This window comes from Pseudophryne corroboree, chromosome 3 (genome assembly GCF_028390025.1).
Source record: "Pseudophryne corroboree isolate aPseCor3 chromosome 3, aPseCor3.hap2, whole genome shotgun sequence".
NCBI classification, from domain to species: domain Eukaryota; kingdom Metazoa; phylum Chordata; class Amphibia; order Anura; family Myobatrachidae; genus Pseudophryne; species Pseudophryne corroboree.
Window position 1 is genome coordinate 633,588,690 of NC_086446.1, and position 20,539 is coordinate 633,609,228.

The 20,539-nt window shown below is 45.0% G+C and overlaps 1 protein-coding gene across 6 annotated transcripts in view; it reads left to right on the plus strand.

Annotated features, from left to right (window-relative positions):
• The window catches only part of PRKG1 (protein kinase cGMP-dependent 1), a 1,872,748-nt gene that overhangs the window by 1,666,022 nt on the left and 186,187 nt on the right, over positions 1–20,539 (plus strand). For all 6 annotated transcript variants that reach the window (XM_063961733.1, XM_063961735.1, XM_063961737.1 and 3 more), the window contains exon 8: positions 14,577–14,642. In XM_063961733.1, coding sequence (XP_063817803.1) covers positions 14,577–14,642 — 66 coding nt within the window. The remainder of the gene's footprint in view (positions 1–14,576; positions 14,643–20,539) is intronic.

Sequence of the window (20,539 nt, forward strand, 5' to 3'; positions counted from 1 at the left end):
TACAGTAAGCTACTATACTATAGTAGTATGTACAAAGAAGAAAGAAAAAAAAAACCACGGGTAGGTGGTATACAATTATGGATGGACTGCTGAGTGCCGACACAGAGGTAGCTACAGCCGTGGACTAACGTACTGTGTCTGCTGCTAATATAGACTGGATGAATGATAATGAGATGAAATCAATATATATATGTATGTATATATAATATCACTAGTACTGCAGCCGGACAGGTAGATAATATATTTATTAGGTAATGATGACTGATGACGGACCTGCTGGACACTGTCAGCTCAGCAGCACCGCAGACTGCTACAGTAAGCTACTATACTCTATAGTAGTATGTACAAAGAAGAAAAAAAAAAAAAAACCACGGGTAGGTGGTATACAATTATGGATGGACTGCCGAGTGCCGACACAGAGGTAGCTACAGCCGTGGACTAACGTACTGTGTCTGCTGCTAATATAGAGTCTAGACTGGATGATAAATTATTGATAATGAGATGAAATCAATATAATATCACTAGTACTGCAGCCGGACAGGTACTATATATATTTATTATGTAATGACTGATGACGGACCTGCTGGACACTGTCAGGTCAGCACAGCACCGCAGACTGCTACAGTAAGCTACTATAGTAGTATGTATAAAGAAGAATGAAAAAAAAAAAAACCACGGGTAGGTGGTATACAATATTATATATATATATTATATACAATTATATATATATATATATATATATATATATATATATATATATTAAACTGGTGGTGATTGATTATTAAACTGGTGGTCACTTCAGGACAGGTCACGTTGCAACTTGCAACTAGTACTCCGAGGCCTAAGCAGACAATCACAAAATATATTATTATACTGGTGGTCAGTGTGGTCACAACAATGGCAGTGTGGCACTGACTCTGGCAGCAAAAGTGTGCACTGTATGTTATATGTACTCCTGAGTCCTGCTCTCAGACTCTAACTGCTCCCCACTGTCAGTGTCTCCCCCACAAGTCAGATAATACACTTACAGTCACACTATCTAATCTATAAATATCACTTCAGCAAGTAGAATAGTAGTATACAGTAGTACTCCTCCTAATAATGCTCCCCGAAAATACTGTGTCTCTCTCTTCTCTAAACGGAGAGGACGCCAGCCACGTCCTCTCCCTATGACTCTCAATGCACGTGTGAAAATGGCGGCGACGCGCGGCTCCTTATATAGAATCCGAGTCTCGCGATAGAATCCGAGCCTCGCGAGAATCCGACAGCGTGATGATGACGTTCGGGCGCGCTCGGGTTAGCCGAGCAAGGCGGGAAGATCCGAGCCTGCTCGGACCCGTGTAAAAAACCTGAAGTTCGGGCGGGTTCGGATTCAGAGGAACCGAACCCGCTCATCTCTAGTGTTTACATGCTTTACTACCACCCTTCTTCTGATGTGGCAGAAGGATTTTGGCACTAATAGGTTACAGACGGTCAGCTCTGTTCCATTTTTGAAGTAGGGTTGAATTCTGTGTAAGACAAATGTCTTAAGCTGGGTACACATTAGACAATACATTGGCCGATTGCTAAGGTGTGTATCCAGCTTAAGATATAAACCTGCTCTCTGGTCCAAGATTGATGCACTTGGCAGATCACGTCCTACTGTGTGTGAGTAAGGCTTCTTCGTTGTCACATGAGCTCCATATATTGTATACAACATTATACTGCCATTTCTGATGATTATGAGTACTCTCATTGGGTTCGGTATGGCATCCTAGTGGTTGGGCGGTCAGATGACCGACAGATGCATCCCGAAATTGAAGATCCTGATATAAGAGGGGGTAAATATTTTTACCCTCCACCGTCCCCTAACTCTAACCCTCTGGGACTGGTAGGTGGGGCTAACCCTCCGGGGTACCGGCTAGGGCTAACCCTCAGTGGCTGGTGGCTAGGATTAAACCTCCGTGCCTAATCCTAACCCTAACCCCTCCTTGGGCCCTAGCAGTAACCTGAACCCCTATACTTACCTATGGGTGTTGGCTGTCGGTGCTCCGGCGCCGTCCTTTTCATTGGTGTTGGGATTCCGGCATTCTAACAGCCAGGATGCTGAATGCATCCCCTCTCATTCAGTAAATTGCAAGGCAATAGAATAGATTTTTTTTTCTTTCTATGTTTTACACATGTATGTGCTGTAAATTCACATGCTTAATTGGGTGGAAAATTACATTTACTAAATACTAAAGGTCAAATTATGCAAATGTTGAATAACTTGTCCTTTTCCTAAGAATTTAGTATGGCGTTCTCACAGATATTATATTACAGAATCTCCCTACATCATTGTGTGACTGAAAAACAAATGGATTTTAAGTGGTAAGAACAGCAAGATGAATGACAGCGAAGACTTGGATGCGCTATTTATTTTCTTAGACTAGTAATTTATGGTTATGAGCGTCCAGCTGGCCTGTGTGTAACGTAAACCTCTAGAATGACAGAGAATGTAACTTTTCTGTGACTCGGTGGACTTAACCTGGACGTATTTTTGTGTTTCAGTCAATAATGGCAAAATTATAGCCTATGTTTCAAACTAACACAGGACACGTAACTCCCAGCGGTGCATATTCATGAAGACAAAGGGATGATGTCAGGTTACAAAACCAACATTGTTGCTTACTGGATGGTAATGGAAATCTCTGCCCATCTGCCTGATGCCTACACCTCGCTTACAGGGGAGCACTGAATAAGAATTCCTCTAGTAAAAGCAGCACTGTATCAATCTTATGGTAGCATGACAGTTTAATCTGACAGGTGAGGGTCTGGATAAGCTATCAGGCAATGCTATACTTGGCCAAGGTGCAAACGCCACAGGATGGCGGAAAACAATATGACGGAGACAAGCATTTGTTTTCATGGCTTACAATCCTTTCTGAGCCTTCTGAAAACATGTTACTGCTGTCATCTGCTCCGTGTCACAGACAGCAATCTGTTGTGATTTATTATCTGGTTATCGTGCTATGGTTCGGTGTAGGAAAGGGTCATGGTTTGGGAAAGAATGATAAATTAATGAAGGTACAGCTTGTTTCTGACAGGGGCTTCTTTGAAGTACACTGGTAAAAGAAAAATGACTGTAAGTGATATATGCCATATATTATAGATGCAAATTTAGAGTAAAATAACAACAAAGAAAAATAGAGGCATTAGAGGAGACGTGAGATGACTGCAAGTCATGCTGGGACAGGGCTCCAATAGCATCTGTACTGACTTTCACCATCAGAAGCTCTCCCATCTACCTGCTCTTGGACACAGTGCAAGCTGCCGGGGAAGAATGCAAAGAATGTAGGAAATGGAATACTGTAGCCTGTAGACTACAATGCTCACACCATCTGAACATAGGATTATGTATTGGGTGTCAAGCTTCAAAAAGCTATGTATTTAGGAGTTTGGTAAAACTGGTGTAGGCTGCAGTATCCATTGGACTTCAGTAGTCAGTGCTAGTGCTGAATGCAGGAGATATTCTGGTTTGTACATTTACCTATTTAAAGTTGTCACACAGATCTCATATTGTGTTGATTTTGCTCTAGATTAGTCCATCACTTTGTCTAGTGCTACATATGTGTCCCATACACCTATCTTCAAATCTCGCTACACATTATGTGATTAAATCCCGCCACACAGTGTTTTACAGAATATGCATCTTCTCAGCCTGACATTTAATGCTACAAAAGTACAATGCACCAGCACCCAGGACACTAACATTGCATGCAGGATGCAGCACAGGTGCGCGACTGTAGTTGCCGACTTTCTGGTTGCCCCAGCAATGAGAGATGCGGAGGCATGGTTTGACATAAGGGGTGGTGAGGGGGCGTGATGCGGCACAAGGGGATGTAAATGTGGACGTGGCTAAGCAATTGCGTCATAATAGCCACACCTCTCGCTGTACAATGGTGAGATTGCCGGCATTGTATAGCAGGGGCATGGCTACAATGATGCAATTCATTGTGAATCATGTCTTTGGTCACTTGGTCTGCCCACTTCACTGGGTAAGTAAGCAGGTGGCTGGGTGGTGAGGTACAGGCAGCTTCGGGAAACTTGTTCACTTTCCCGGGGGGCCGAGAGCGCCACCCAAATTTTCGGGAGACTCCCAGTTTTGGGAGAGTAGGCAAGTATGTGTGCGACTCAGGCACTTAACTGGGAAAAAAGGCAGAAGAACGAGGAGCAATATGAGTGAGCTGAACCATGCATTTTTGTGGCATAACTACTAATACTAAGAATGCAGTCAGCTATAAGCAACTATGGATGCAGCTACAATGCATCACAGACACTATAAGGGGTCTATTTACTAAGTCTTGGATGGAGATATTGGGGTACATTTACTAAGCAGTGATAAGAGCGGAGAAGTGAGCCAGTGGAGAAGTTGCCCATGGCAACCAATCAGCACTGAAGTAACATCTATAATTTTCATACTATAAAATGATACCGAGCTGCTGATTGGTTGATGGGGAAATTTCTCCACTGGCTCACTTCTCCGCACTTATCACTGCTTAGTAAATGTTCCCCAAAGTCACTGGAGATAAAGTTCCAGCCAATCAGCTCCTAACTGCTATGCCACAGGCTGTGTTTGAAAAATGGGAAATAGATATACAGCGCTAATTGACACAATATGTTCTAAAGAATGGATATTTAATAATAAATTATTTTTAAAAGAAAATTAAAAATACACACAGTTAAACTTAGAAACTGTACTGTATGTCACAATAAAGACTTGCGGTGGACTTAAATTTGGTTAATACTGACACCAGCTGGTAAATATGGCACACATCAACGTATTTGAGACAAATAAGAATACAGTCATGCAAATGGACCAAATGAATAATAGTTCATCCAAGTGGATGTTGTTACCACATCTGTGTTCCGTTTAAAGAGGCTCCCATAAACTGCAAAGTCCGTATGGCAACGGCAACAATTGTTGGGGTCCTGGTTCACAGTTCACTTGGAACTCCGTGTTCCATTAGATGGGCTCCACTATGGATATACTAGGCAGAGGCAATGCCTGAAGGGGTCCTGGTTCACGGAGAAGATATAATAAAAGGTCCTGACTGTAGATGATGTCGTAGTGATGGTGCGGGTCAGCAAATGTCCACACAGGTCTTGGCCTAACGCGTTTCACTGCTCCAGGCAGCTTTTTCAAAAAAATGACAGTTAGGAGCCGATTGGCTGGTACTTTATCTCCAGCGACTTTATCTCCATCCAAGGCTAGGTAAATAGACCCCACAGTCCGTGAAGCGCTACCTGTGGTTTCAGTCGTGCCATATGGCGCAAAAAGGTTGGCTGAATGAGGGCACGTCCGCCTGGGATAATTATCATTATCGACTACTGATTTAGCTGTTATGAGGAATTTCCTTAAGTACAATAAATAATACAGTATAAGGGGTATATTCAATTAAGGTCGAAACTGCCGTCTTGTCGAAAAGATGGCAGTTTTCGACACTTTCAGATCGGAAGGGGTTCCGACCTATTCAGTCCCCAGCCTTTTTATTTGACAAGTTGGGGAATTGGCGAATAGTATGTGAATTGGCGGCATAGCCGCTGATTCGCGTGTTTCTGAGGGAAACGGGGCTAAATTCAACAGGTTTTGGCTCCGTTTCGACCATCTCAGTACGATTTAAAAAAAGTCGAACTGAGATGAGGGACCTGAGAGGAGGACACGGGGGAGAGCTGCGGGCAGACGGGGGACAGCAGCGCTACAGCACAGCGCTGCAGGAGGATGTGTCATAGCCGCTGCTCACGGTAGCATCCACCTGGCTCCAGCAAGTGAGGTCCCGCTTGCTTGTGCCGGGTGGATGCTGCCGTGAGGTCTGGCGGCTGTGCCACATCCTCCTGCAGCGCTGCTGTCCCCCGTCTGCCCGCGGCTCTCCCCCCTCTCCGGTCCCTCATCTCAATTCAACTTTTTTAAAGTCGAATTGAGATGGGCATTGAACAGCCCTTGTCGGATCCATTCCGACAAATGCATGTCTCAATGGATCCGACCTCAATTGAATAAACCCGTATTTACAAATCTTACATTGCTGTAGTGGCATTTTGCCTAAGGATTGCAATGTCTACCTTTCCATGTAGTATAAGCCAGTGATGGCAATGCATTTACAGCTTTTGATTAATACATACAATTATACTAGTGATGTCCCAAGACCTGGGTTTACAAAGCCCAGCATTAGTTTAAACATCTCAATGTTTCAACATCTCAGCACATCCTTTGTTAAGAAATAATGTGTTGTTTGTAAAGCATACAGCATCACATTACTGTCAGCCTCATGTCCCTACTTTCACTGACTTTATTGTGCTGACAAGCTGTAATTAGGGACTGTGTGTAAACTATAAGAAATCTTCTAATGATGTTTTCTGAACAAACTGCAATTACAAGTACATTTACATAAGTATAAGATTACCCTTTAAGGCTCAGTCACATGCAGATTAATTCATCTCTGTGATTGTGAGATTGCAATTCTCTAAATTAATTCTATAGAATCATATGCAATGTCTTGTAAGTCTTTACCTCACTGTGCTCCCTGATCTGCTGCAGCCTATTCAAGTCATTGTTATAGGCCCTACACACTGGCTGATTTTTTGAAAGATATGAACGATCTCGTTCATAAATGAACGAGAACTCGTTCATATCTTTCAGTGTGGAGGCTCCAGCGATGAACGATGCGCGGTCCCGCGCTCGTTCATCGCTGGTCCCCCGTCGGCTGTGCATGCAGGCCAATATGGACGATCTCGTCCATATTTGCCTGCAGTTCTATGGAGCCGCGTGACGGGGGGAGTGAAGAAACTTCACTCCCCCCGTCACTGCCCCCCCGCCGCCGGGTCGCTCGTCGGCCGTATCCGCCGTCGGGCAGCTCGGCGGCGGGTCGGCCAGTGTGTAGGGCCCCTTACACTCTAACCTAATTAAAGGAGGTTTGTTTAATTTAATCTACATTACTGTGTTATTAGTTTAAACATATATTCTTTCTGGCTGACTGAAACAAGCTGGTATATGTAATGCAGACACCCTCTGCATCAAAGATTGTATCTATTTTAAATCTCTTGATTTTTACCACTTTCAGACAGAAACGTCTGAAAGTCCCGGCAATTACCCGGCATTTCAGTGCCGGGTCGCTTTGCCGGGACCTGCCTGAGACATGCAAATTACCGGGTCGAGAATTTCTACCCGGTAATTTGCAGATCAACACAGGTATTTTGTCTGTGTGAAAGGGTCAACCCATGTCGAAATTCCCGTGTCTCCGACCCTGGTAGATTCCAGGGTTGAAGTCCCGGGAATTACAACACAGGTTGACCCTTTCACACAGACAAAGGACCCGTGTGTTTCATGAAATTATCGGGTGGAACTGCTTCACGCGGTAATTTCTGTTTCCGTCTGAAAGGGGTATAAATGTCACATTTTCACTGATATTATAAATGACAGAACATTGACATGTAATATATTTTTAAATTAGTGGTATAAGACATTTAATTGTGTAAAAAGACAATGTATTCTGTGCTCGTATATAAGGTAAACAGGCTCAGGCACATCTTAGTAAAAAAATACATTATTTTGGAATCAATGGACCGTATTCAGAGTAAATGCAAGTTGCAGCTTTTTTTTTCCACTGAAACTCACTCTTATTATATTGCAATGTACATCTTTTGCACTGACTTGTTTTGCATTTACTGTATGACCTCCAGTACCAAGGTGGCCTGGGATGGAGGGGGCATCTACAGTGGCGAATTTCCAATTAGGCACATGGGGCACATGCCTAGGGGCGGCACTTGCTGGGGGGTGGCACTTGGATGTTTGTGTTGGTACTGTCAACCTGAAATGTACCAGTAACTGCAAAATCTTCCCACTGTACTGTATGCCATCTTGGCTGTAGTGTAAATGGGTACGACATGCACATACTGCCCCTGGAAGCTGTCCTGCTTAGTAAATATGTATATATAATAAATAATAATAAAAATCATGTCCTTTTTTTTTTATTATTCTATTAATTTGGCTATCATCAAATGAGGGCTTATAGCCAATCACTGAAAGTGATAAAATGAGGTAAGGGGAGGGGGTGGCAAATGATACTGGTGTGCCTGGGGGCACCCTCACTCCTAATTTCGCCCCTGGGCATGTAGACACGGTTAAAATATAGTAAGGGCGTGAAACAAGGTTAAGATGACTACCTTAAAGACAAAACTGAGAGTTTGAGGGACATAACTTTTGGGTACTCAAACCCTGATGTAGATCATGATAACATCCATGGGCCATAGTGTATCTGATTCACCAGACACACTAAAACACACACAATTATGCAAATGTAGTATAAATTCTATGGCTGTGATCTATTAGCCAGATTACAGTGTACTGAACACTCTTAAAAACAATAAAGCATGATTCATTTCCTACTCAGTTTGGGAAGGGGCCTGTAAATCAGTAAAAAATATGATTGTTGCGTCTTGTTTGATTTGCATTTAATATGCTCCAAGCTACTTGGGTACTTATCGACACTCTCCTACCAGTTATTACATAACTCCCAACTTTTAAAATTTCTAAGTCGAAAACTGTTGCGTCGGAGGTGCCGCCCCCAACTGAAAATGGGCGGGCCTCTGGTAAAGGGACGGGGCCTCTGGTAAAGGAACGGGAACTTGCTTCCCGACCCCCATTATCATCACTTTGGGGGTGTGCCCAGTGCTTGCTGAGCAGCTAGACAGCCTCCGGCTGACACCCCCTGCCCGCACTGTTAGATGCCATGCACATGCACGCGGCACCGTTTTATTGATCACCGGCTGCTTTACACAGCAGAGCAGAGTGATTACAGGCTCCCCCAACTGCGGGACACTGCGGTTCGGGGGCAGGACAGTGTCTGAATATCGGGACTGACCCGCTGGAATCGGGACAGTTGGGAGGTATGGTTATTGTAATGAGAGGCAGTCAATTGACTGCCGGACGGGATCCCGGCAGTCAGTATACCGAAGCCGGAATCCTAACACCATCTGCAATACCGGTGGTCAGAGTCCCAACCGTGGCTGGTTTCCCCACATGGGTGGTGGTCCATGCCACCACTAGAGGGGGAATAAAACCCTGGTCCAAAGCATGGCGAGCGCAGCGAACCCACAAGGGGGCACACTGCGCTTGCCGCTGTTGCAGCCAGGTTTGCTCAGTCTGTCACACAGAAGTGCACAAGCAAATTGCTTATCCTGGCATTTGCATATCTTCGCACTTGTGAATCAGTGAAAATTCACAGCCACTGTACACCTCTAAATCATGCCCCAAATCTCTTCTGATTACTCTCTTTATATTATACCTTTGCATACCTCCCAACTTTTGGGAGGCAGAAAGAGGGACTACCTGCGCAGTGTAGCCACGCCATTCGAAGGAAGGGGGCGTGACCTCAGAAAATGGGGCGTGGTCTCACTGTAAAGCTGCGATCGAGAGCCACGCCACCATTTCACGTCACTATGGGGGCATGGCCAGCGCTCTGTGAGCTGCTGGCATGGCCCGTCCCTTCTGTCTCAGTGAACAGACTCTGTGATGTACCTCTCTAGATTAGACTCTAGAATATACTTTAGCTGTACCTCTCATCTGTTTATCTTCCCATACAAAGCCATTTCTCCATACATACAAATGAGCTATTGCAGAATACATAGAATAACAGGAGATTACTCATTATTTTCTCTCCTGTTTGCTGCAAGGCAAGAGTAGCATTAGATGTCATGCAATTTACTCAATTCCCCATAATCTGCAAGAGCACACAAATGAAGTGAAATAAGGGATTTATGTGCTGGCAGGATCATCGCCTTATTTTTATTGAGTTGTAAATTGTCCTTTACATTGCATCTGCAAATGGATGCACTTACTCAGTGCAATGTTTAAGTGTAACACTTTGCCATACAGAAATTGATAATTCCCTTGACTGATTTTCTCTATTCTGCTGCTAACCATTCTGCTACTAACACCTGCAGTGTGCACTGCACTACTTCTAACAATTTGTATTTGTGCCTGTGTGTCAGGGTGCAGAGGTGTGCGGAGCCAGCAACCCTTGTAACTGGCCTATATTACATCACACAATAATTGCTGGGGGAGCCATGGCAGGACCACACTGCATTGAAGTTATATTTTTTGGGGTAGAGAATCCTGTCGAAGTGCTGGATATGTCCCAAATGTGATTTGGCCTAGGGCCTTCATTCCGAGTTGTTCGCTCGCAAGCTGCTTTTAGCAGCATTGCACACGCTAAGCCGCCGCCTACTGGGAGTGAATCTTAGCTTATCAAAATTGCGAACGAAAGATTCGCAATATTGCGAAAAGACTTTTCTGTGCAGTTTCTGAGTAGCTCGAGACTTACTCTTCCAGTGCAATCAGTTCAGTGCTTGTCGTTCCTGGTTTGACGTCACAAACACACCCAGCGTTCGCTCAGACACTCCTCCGTTTCTCCAGCCACTCCCGCGTTTTTCCTAGAAACGGTAGTGTTTTTTCACACACTCCCATAAAACGGCCAGTTTCCGCCCAGAAACACCCAGTTCCTGTCAATCACACTCCGATCTCCAGAACGAAGAAAAAACCTCGTAATGCCGTGAGTAAAATACCAATCTTCATAGCAAATTTACTTGGCGCAGTCGCAGTGCGAACATTGCGCATGCGCAGTTAGCGGAAAATCGCTGCGATGCGAAGAAAATTACTGAGCGAACAACTCGGAATGACCACCTAGAATCTTTTTTAGTAAATGTTTCCATTTCATGTAAAATTAAGTTCAACTCACATACTGTATTCATGAATGTCAATAGAGAAGTAATAACCACATGCATGGAAATATAATTATTAAGAGATACAATGTTTACTTAGTAGGTTGTCAAAACAGGTGTGTGCATCTAAAGCATCTGTGTAAAGCTGGGTACACACTGGCAGATACATACCTCCCAACTTTTGTTCTCAGTGATTCGGGACCTCCACGCAGCGTAGCCCAAAAGGGGCGTGGTATTGTATGTGATGGGTGTGGCCTCAGCTGGGTGGGTGGACCTGGCAGGGGGCGTGTCCTAATAACAATTAGCATGCTAATCGTGCTATTTTAGCCCCACCCCTATGCAACTATGCTCCAACTGTGTCAATTTTCCCATGGGTGGACAGGTCATAATAGCGCAATTATCCCAGCCCCGCCCCACCCCACCCCCATCACCGCCCAGCTACTTCTCTCCGGAGCATCTCCTGGAGAGATATTCATTAAGGTAGACATGTATGTTGTGTACTCAGCTTAAGAAATCCCTGGGTGTGTAAAGTAAGCTTGTGATTGTGGTGAAGGATGGTGCACCGAATCAGAGGCAGAGGAACGGCACTGTGCAGACCAGTAGCTTCCTAGGCTCCTTGTGCTGCACTGGGTTTTGCCAAATCTGTGCCCGCCTACATTGAGACTTTCCCTCTGTCCCTATGACAGTGATTACTTCAAGTGCCCTAGGGCTTTATAACACCTAAACAAATATGTGGCTACCAGTGATCAAACACCGTGATCTAATCTGTAGTTTATCCAGATGTGTACTTACACGCTGAGTGTATTTACGCCATATGGTGTGAGATGCCCAGCGTGACGGAGACACAATGAGATGAGTAGCGTACCGTATTTTTCTTTACATTTTGCATCTAAGTCGTATTACGTATACAGCAAAATGCCGCTCACAGTGCACTATAGACGCTGGGCTGCAACTTTAACTGCACAGGAATTGGTATAACACACGTACAAGGTCGCAGATGAAGCACAACACAACTTGGCATGAAGAAATGCCACGGCTGCTCACATCAAAACCCTTTTCACTCAGATGCAGACTTGGACCCACACAGACGTACAGATGGTGCAGGCTGTAGTCAGTGTACGCTAGCGGTGCAGTTTTATCACTTCTAGTTGTTCTATTTCTGTAAACAAGATGCACATTTTGAGCAAAAGAGAAGCTCAGCGCAGCCAAGTCATAGAGGACCGGGCTCACACCGAGAGGGGCTATCTGGGGAACCTTGTGCCACTGTATAAAAGTACACATCTGTACATATAGTCCATACTGAATAACAGGAATTGTTCTGCCAATAAATATTAAACTGTGTACTCCTGGATTTGGAGTAGTCAAACAATGAGCTTTTAAGGAGAGTATAACCAATACTGTAGAACATTATGAGAGATTTCCACCACTGACTACATGAAAACCATTGTTCGATACCATGTAAAAATGGCCACGTGAGAGTGTCATTGTGTCTAGTGTTGTGTTTTATATGGACAAATGAGTCTTCGCTCTAACCAGACTTTTGGTCTGCGTGCGGATATATACACTGCTCAAAAAAATAAAGGGAGCACTTAAACAACACAATGTAATTCCAAGTCAATCACACTTCTGTGAAATCAAACTGTCCACTTAGGAAGCAACACTGATTGACAATCAATTTCACATGCTGTTGTGCAAATGGAATAGACAACAGGTGGGATTTAAAGGCAATTAGCAAGACACCCCCAATAAAGGAGTTGTTCTGCAGGTGGTGACCAAAGACCACTTCTCAACTCCTATGCTTTCTGGCTGATGTTTTGGTCACTTTTGAAAGCTGGCGGTGCTTTCACTCTAGTGGTAGCATGAGATGGAGTCTACAACCCACACAAGTGGCTCAGGTAATGCAGCTCATCCAGGATGGCACATCAATGCGAGCTGTGGCAAGAAGGTTTGCTGTGTCTGTCAGCGTAGTGTCCAGAGCACGGAGGCGCTACCAGGAGACAGGCCAGTACATCAGGAGACGTGGAGGAGGCCGTAGGAGGGCAACAACCCAGCAGCACTGCCAGAGCCCTGCAAAATGACCTCCAGCAAGCCACAAATGTGCATGTGTCTACTCAAACGATCAGTAACAGACTCCATGAGGGTGGTATGAGGGCCCGACGTCCACAGGTGGGGGTTGTGCTTACAGCCCAACACCGTGCAGGACGTTTGGCATTTGCCAGAGAACACCAAGATTGGCAAATTCGCCACTGGCGCCCTGTGCTCTTCACAGACGAAAGCAGGTTCTCTCTGAGCACGTGACAGACGTGACAGAGTATGGAGACGCCAAGGAGAACGTTCTGCTGCCTGCAACATCCTCCAGCGGTTTGGCAGTGGGTCAGTAATGGTGTGGGGTGGCATTTCTTTGGGGGGCCGCACAGCCCTCCATGTGCTCGCCAGAGGTAGCCTGACTGCCATTAGGTACCGAGATGAGATCCTCAGACCCCTTGTGAGACCATATGCTGGTGCGGTTGACCCTGGGTTCCTCCTAATGCAAGACAATGCTAGACCTCAAGTGGCTGGAGTGTGTCAGCAGTTCCTGCAAGATGAAGGCATTGATGCTATGGACTGGCCCGCCCGTTCCCCAGACCTGAATCCAATTGAGCACATCTGGGACATCATGTCTCGCTCCATCCACCAACGCCACGTTGCACCACAGACTGTCCAGGAGTTGGCGAATGCTTTAGTCCAGGTCTAGGAGGAGATCCCTCAGGAGACCATCCGCCACCTCATCAGGAGCATGCCCAGGCATTGTAGGTAGGTCATACAGGCACATGGAGGCCACACACACTACTGAGCCTCATTTTGACTTGTTTTAAGGACATTACATCAAAGTTGGATCAGCCTGTAGTGTGTTTTTCCACTTTAATTTTGAGTGTGACTCCAAATCCAGACCTCCATGGGTTAATACATTTGATTTCCATTGATAATCTTTGTGTGATTTTGTTGTCAGCACATTCAGCTATGTAAAGAACAAAGTATTTAATAAGAATATTTCATTCATTCAGATCTAGGATGTGTTATTTTAGTGTTCCCTTTATTTTTTTGAGCAGTGTATTATGTAGTTTAATCTACTAAACATAATGTTTACTAATAATCTACAAAATATGTTTACTAAAACTTTAATGCAGTGATTCTCAAACTGTGCGCCTAGGCACCCTTGCGTTCCTCAGGGTACTTGCAGGGGTGCCCTGGGTTGGTGCTCCTGGACCCACTTACATTATTTTCTGTCAATGTAATAGACAAAACTAGTGCTTGTAGCTCTTAATCATAAACTGTGGACAAACAGAAGTGAATCCTGCCCCTCACCACATAACTGAACCTAAGGATGACATATTAACACAAATTCTTTAATATTTTTTTCAGAATTTTTCAATATGAAACTTTTGGCCTAGGGGTGCCGTGAAAACAAAATCTGGTACTCACGGGCGCCGTGACTGAAAAAATTTTGGAACCACTTCTTTAATTGCTTCTTTCTATAGATGTGTGGCTGGCACTTTTTGTGTTTTGTGTTTTGGTTTTGGTTCTAATTCAGGTGGGAAAACCCGAGCCTGGCTCGGATCCGGACACGAATGCTGAAGTTCGGTAGGGTTTGGTTCTTTGAGAAACGAACCCGCTCATCTCTACTTCTTTCATTAATATGGGGTTATGTCTTCTTATACAGTAAAGTCAGTTTTTTTAATTGTCCAAAAGAGGGTAAAAGAGTATTATATATGCTATTCCCCTTTTAGTTATTTAATGTAACCTTCAATAAATCATAAATAAATGTATAATAAAGGTAATATTCTCTTTTTGTTTTCTTCCAGGGAAGATGTACGGACGGCAAATGTAATTGCTGCAGAGGCTGTGACTTGTCTTGTCATCGACAGAGAGTAAGTAACATTTTACTTCACACTAACAAAACAATAAAGGCAGTGCCACACTGGACGATATTTTAAACTATATCGCTATTTTTCACCCTTTTGAGCGACATAGTTTAATATATCGCCTGGTGTGGTCAGTGTGAACGATGTGCGCTCCCGCTGGTCGTAAACTAGGCAGTCTGTCGTCAGTCCCTGCAACTCAATTCTAGCTATATCATTGACGACAGGGTGCATATCGTTCAGTCGTTCATGAAATTGCTCAGTGTTGCCGCTCTATCTCGTTCATTATTATTCATCCAGAAGTTCAAGGGAAAATAATGAACGATGAATGAACGATGCAGCAGCCGATGTGAGGATATAAAGGGACAGATATGGCACACTCTTGTTTTTGCAGAAGGGAGACCACCTAATTTCAGTTAAAAAAAATTCTGCTGTTACTTTGACCAAAGTCGGGCAACAGTTAGGGGCGCTGAAAGAGGGGGCACTAATTACGCAGGCCTTTCCTAAGGAGTCCATGCAAGTTCTGAGGTGGAGAAAAGTATTGTACATGATTTTTTGTCCTGGATGTGGCATGACCACTCCTTAGAGATTTAGACCCCCCCTCTCATTATCACCTGCTGATATATTAGCAGTTCTGACCATAGTCAACCATACTTAAAAAAACAACAACATTGCTTGAGCTAAATTAATAGCATACTGTATGATGTGCCTGGTTGTTTTAATTGCAGGAAACCATGTTTATTACTGGCAAATACACTGTTGAAGAAGAGGAGCCAGTCGCTTCCACCTTTGGAGATAGGAGCACATACTGGCATAAATGGCCAGTAAACACAGTCTGGCAGGTATAAGAGGAGGGCATAGGCTCGCTTAAAGTGAGGAAAGTGGGTGCAGGTTGGCTGAAAGGGAGGAAAATAAGGCTCATTAAATGTGACTGGAGGGAGCACAGGCTTGTAACAAACTGCAAACAGAAATCCAGGTATTGGGCTGGCCACACATTATATGTGTCCTCTCCCTTCCTCTTGAAGATGTTCAGTATTTGTCTTACTGTACATACTGTAGTAGTTTGTAATACTGTATGTATTCACTTAAAATAGTAATAGTATCATTAAAATTGTAGTGATGTGCACCGGACATTTTTCGGGTTTTGTGTTTTGGTTTTGGATTCGGTTCCGTGGCCGTGTTTTGGATTCGGACGCGTTTTGGCAAAACCTCACCGAAATTTTTTTGTCGGATTCGGGTGTGTTTTGGATTCGGGTGTTTTTTTCAAAAAAACCTAAAAAACTGCTTAAATCAAAGAATGTGGGGGTCATTTTTGATCCCATAGTATTATTAACCTCAATTACCATCATTTCCACTCATTTCCAGTCTATTCTGAACACCTCACACCTCACAATATTATTTTTAGTCCTACAATTTGCACCGAGGTTGCTGGATGGCTAAGCTAAGCGACACAAGTGGCCGACACAAACACCTGGCCCATCTAGGAGTGGCACTGCAGTGTCAGGCAGGATGGCACTTCAAAAAAATTGTCCCCAAACAGCACGTGATGCAAAGAAAAAAAGAGGCGCACCAAGGTCGCTGTGTGACTAAGCTAAGCGACACAAGTGGCCGACACAAACACCTGGCCCATCTAGGAGTGGCACTGCAGTGTCAGGCAGGATGGCACTTCAAAAAAATTGTCCCCAAACAGCACATGATGCAAAGAAAAAAAGAGGCGCACCAAGGTCGCTGGATGGCTAAGCTAAGCTACACAAGTGGCCGACACAAACACCTGGCCCATCTAGGAGTGGGACTTCAGTGTCAGGCAGGATGGCACTTCAAAAAAATTGTCCCCAAACAGCACATGATGCAAAGAAAAATGAAAGAAAAAAGAGGTGCAAGATGGAATTGTCCTTGGGCCCTCCCACCCAGCCTTATTTTGTATAAACAGGACATGCACACTTTAACGAACCCATCATTTCAGCGACAGGGTCTGCCACACGACAGTTACTGAAATGACTGGTTGGTTTGGGCCCCCACCAAAAAAGAAACAATCAATCTCTCCTTGCACAAACTGGCTCTACAGAGGCAAGATGTCCACCTCATCATCATCCTCCGATTCCTCACCCCTTTCACTGTGGACATCCCCCTCCTCACAGATTATTAATTCGTCCCCACTGGAATCCACCATCTCAGGTCCCCGTGTACTTTCTAGAGATGAGCGGATTCGGTTTTACTCGTGAATCCGCTCATCTCTAGTACTTTCTGGAGGCAATTGCTGCTGGTGAATGTCTCCATGGAGGAATTGATTATAATTCATTTTGATGAACATCATCTTCTCCACATTTTCTGGAAGTAACCTCGTACGCCGATTGCTGACAAGGTGAGCGGCTGCACTAAACACTCTTTCGGAGTACACACTGGAGGGAGGGCAACTTAGGTAGAATAAAGCCAGTTTCTGCAAGGGCCTTAAAATTGCCTCTTTTTCCTGCCAGTATACGTACGGACTGTCTGACGTGCCTACTTGGATGCGGTCACTCATATAATCCTCCACCATTCTTTCCATGGTGAGAGAATCATATGCAGTGACAGTAGACGACATGTCAGTAATCATTGGCAGGTCCTTCAGTCCGGACCAGATGTCAGCACTTGCTCCAGACTGCCCTGCATCACCGCCAGCGGGTGGGCTCGGAATTCTTAGCCTTTTCCTCGCACCCCCAGTTGCGGGAGAATGTGAAGGAGGAGATGTTGACGGGTCACGTTCCGCTTGATTTGACAATTTTCTCACCAGCAGGTCTTTGAACCTCTGCAGACTTGTGTCTGCCGGAAAGAGAGATACAACGTAGGTTTTAAATCTAGGATCGAGCACCGTGGCCAAAATGTAGTGCTCTGATTTCAACAGATTGACCACCCGTGAATCCTGGTTAAGCGAATTAAGGGCTCCATCCACAAGTCCCACATGCCTAGCGGAATCTCTCTGTTTTAGCTCCTCCTTCAATGTCTCCAGCTTCTTCTGCAAAAGCCTGATGAGGGGAATGACCTGACTCAGGCTGGCAGTGTCTGAACTGACTTCACGTGTGGCAAGTTCAAAGGGTTGCAGAACGTTGCACAACGTTGAAATCATCCTCCACTGCGCTTGAGTCAGGGGCATTCCCCCTCCTTTGCCTATATCGTGGGCAGATGTATAGGCTTGAATGGCCTTTTGCTGCTCCTCCATCCTCTGAAGCATATAGAGGGTTGAATTCCACCTCGTTACCACCTCTTGCTTCAGATGATGGCAGGGCAGGTTCAGGAATGTTTGGTGGTGCTCAAGTCTTCTGTATGCGGTGCCTGAATGCCGAAAGTGGCCCGCAATTCTTCGGGCCACCGACAGCATCTCTTGCACGCCCCTGTCGTTTTTTAAATAATTCTGCACCACCAAATTCAATGTATGTGCAAAACATGGGACGTGCTGGAATTTGCCCAGATGTAATGCACGCACAATATTGCTGGCGTTGTCCGATGTCACAAATCCCCAGGAGAGTCCAATTGGGGTAAGCCATTCTACGATGATCTTCCTCAGTAGCCGTAAGAGGTTGTCAGCTGTGTGCCTATTCTGGAAAGCGGTGATACAAAGCGTAGCCTGCCTAGGAACGAGTTGGCGTTTGCGAGATGCTGCTACTGGTGCCGCCGCTGCTGTTCTTGCTGCGGGAGGCAATACATCTACCCAGTGGGCTGTCACAGTCATATAGTCCTGAGTCTGCCCTGCTCCACTTGTCCACATGTCCGTGGTTAAGTGGACATTGGGTACAACTGCATTTTTTAGGACACTGGTGAGTCTTTTTCTGAGGTCTGTGTACATTTTCAGTATCGCCTGCCTAGAGAAATGGAACCTAGATGGTATTTGGTACCGAGGACACAGTACCTCAATCAAGTCTATAGTTGCCTCTGAATTAACGATGGATACCGGAACCACGTTTCTCACCGCCCAGGCTGCCAAGGCCTGAGTTATCTGCTTTGCAGCAGGATGATTGCTGTGATATTTCATCTTCCTCGCAAAGGACTGTTGGACAGTCAATTGCTTACTGGAAGTAGTACAAGCGGTCTTCCGACTTCCCCTCTGGGATGACGATCGACTCCCAGCAGCAACAACAGCAGCGCCAGCAGCAGTAGGCGTTACACTCAAGGATGCATCGGAGGAATCCCAGGCAGGAGAGGACTCGTCAGACTTGACAGTGACATGGCCTGCAGGACTATTGGCTTTCCTGGGTAAGGAGGAAATTGACACTGAGGGAGTTGGTGGTGTGGTTTGCAGGAGCTTGGTTACAAGAGGAAGGGATTTAGTGGTCAGTGGACTGCTTCCGCTGTCACCCAAAGTTTTTGAACTTGTCACTGACTTATGATGAATGCGCTGCAGGTGACGTATAAGGGAGGATGTTCCGAGCTGGTTAACGTCCTTACTCCTACTTATTACAGCTTGACAAAGGCAACACACGGCTTGACACCTGTTGTCCGCATTTGTGTTGAAATAATTCCACACCGAAGAGCTGATTTTTTTTGTATTTTGACCAGGCATGTCAATGGCCATATTCGTCCCACGGACAACAGGTGTCTCCCCGGGTGCCTGACTTAAACAAACCACTTCACCATCAGAATACTCCTTGTCAATTTCCTCCCCAGCGCCAGCAACACCTATATCCTCATCCTGGTGTACTTCAACAGTGACATCTTCAATTTGACTATCAGGAACTGGACTGCGGGTGCTCCTTCCAGCACTTGCAGGGGGCGTGCAAATGGTGGAAGGCGCCACCTCTTCCCGTCCAGTGTTGGGAAGGTCAGGCATCGCAACCGACACAATTGGACTCTCCTTGGGGATTTGGGATTTAGAAGAACGCACGGTTCTTTGCTGTGCTTTTGCCAGCTTAAGTCTTTTCATTTTTCTAGCGAGAGGATGAGTGCTTCCATCCTCATGTGAAGCTGAACCACTAGCCATGAACATAGGCCAGGGCCTCAGCCGTTCCTTGCCACTCCGTGTCGTAAATGGCATATTGGCAAGTTTACGCTTCTCCTCAGACGATTTTAATTTTGATTTTTGGGTCATTTTACTGAACTTTCGTTTTTTGGATTTTACATGCTCTCTACTATGACATTGGGCATCGGCCTTGGCAGACGACGTTGATGGCATTTCATCATCTCGGCCATGACTAGTGGCAGCAACTTCAGCACGAGGTGGAAGTGGATCTTGATCTTTCCCTATTTTAACCTCCACATTTTTGTTCTCCATTTTTTAATGTGTGGAATTATATGCCAGTATCAATAGCAATGGCCTACTACTATATTTACTGCGCACAACTGAAATGCACCACAGGTATGGATGGATAGTATACTTGACGACACAGAGGTAGGTACAGCAGTGGCCTACCGTACTGCTATATATAGTATACTGGTGGTCACTGTGTCAGCAAACTGCAAAACTAAAATGCACCACAGGTATAAAATGTAGATGGATAGTATACTTAATGGATGACGACACAGAGGTAGGTACAGCAGTGGCCTACCGTACTGCTATATATAGTATACTGGTGGTCACTGTGTCAGCAAACTGCAAAACTAAAATGCACCACAGGTATAGAATGTAGATGGATAGTATACTTAATGGATGATGACACAGAGGTAGGTACAGCAGTGGCCTACCGTACTGCTATATATAGTATACTGGTGGTCACTGTGTCAGCAAACTGCAAAACTAAAATGCACCACAGGTATAGAATGTAGATGGATAGTATACTTAATGGATAACGACACAGAGGTAGGTACAGCAGTGGCCTACCGTACTGCTATATATAGTATACTGGTGGTCACTGTGTCAGCAAACTGCTAAACTAAAATGCACCACAGGTATAGAATGTAGATGGATAGTATACTTAATGGATGACGACACAGAGGTA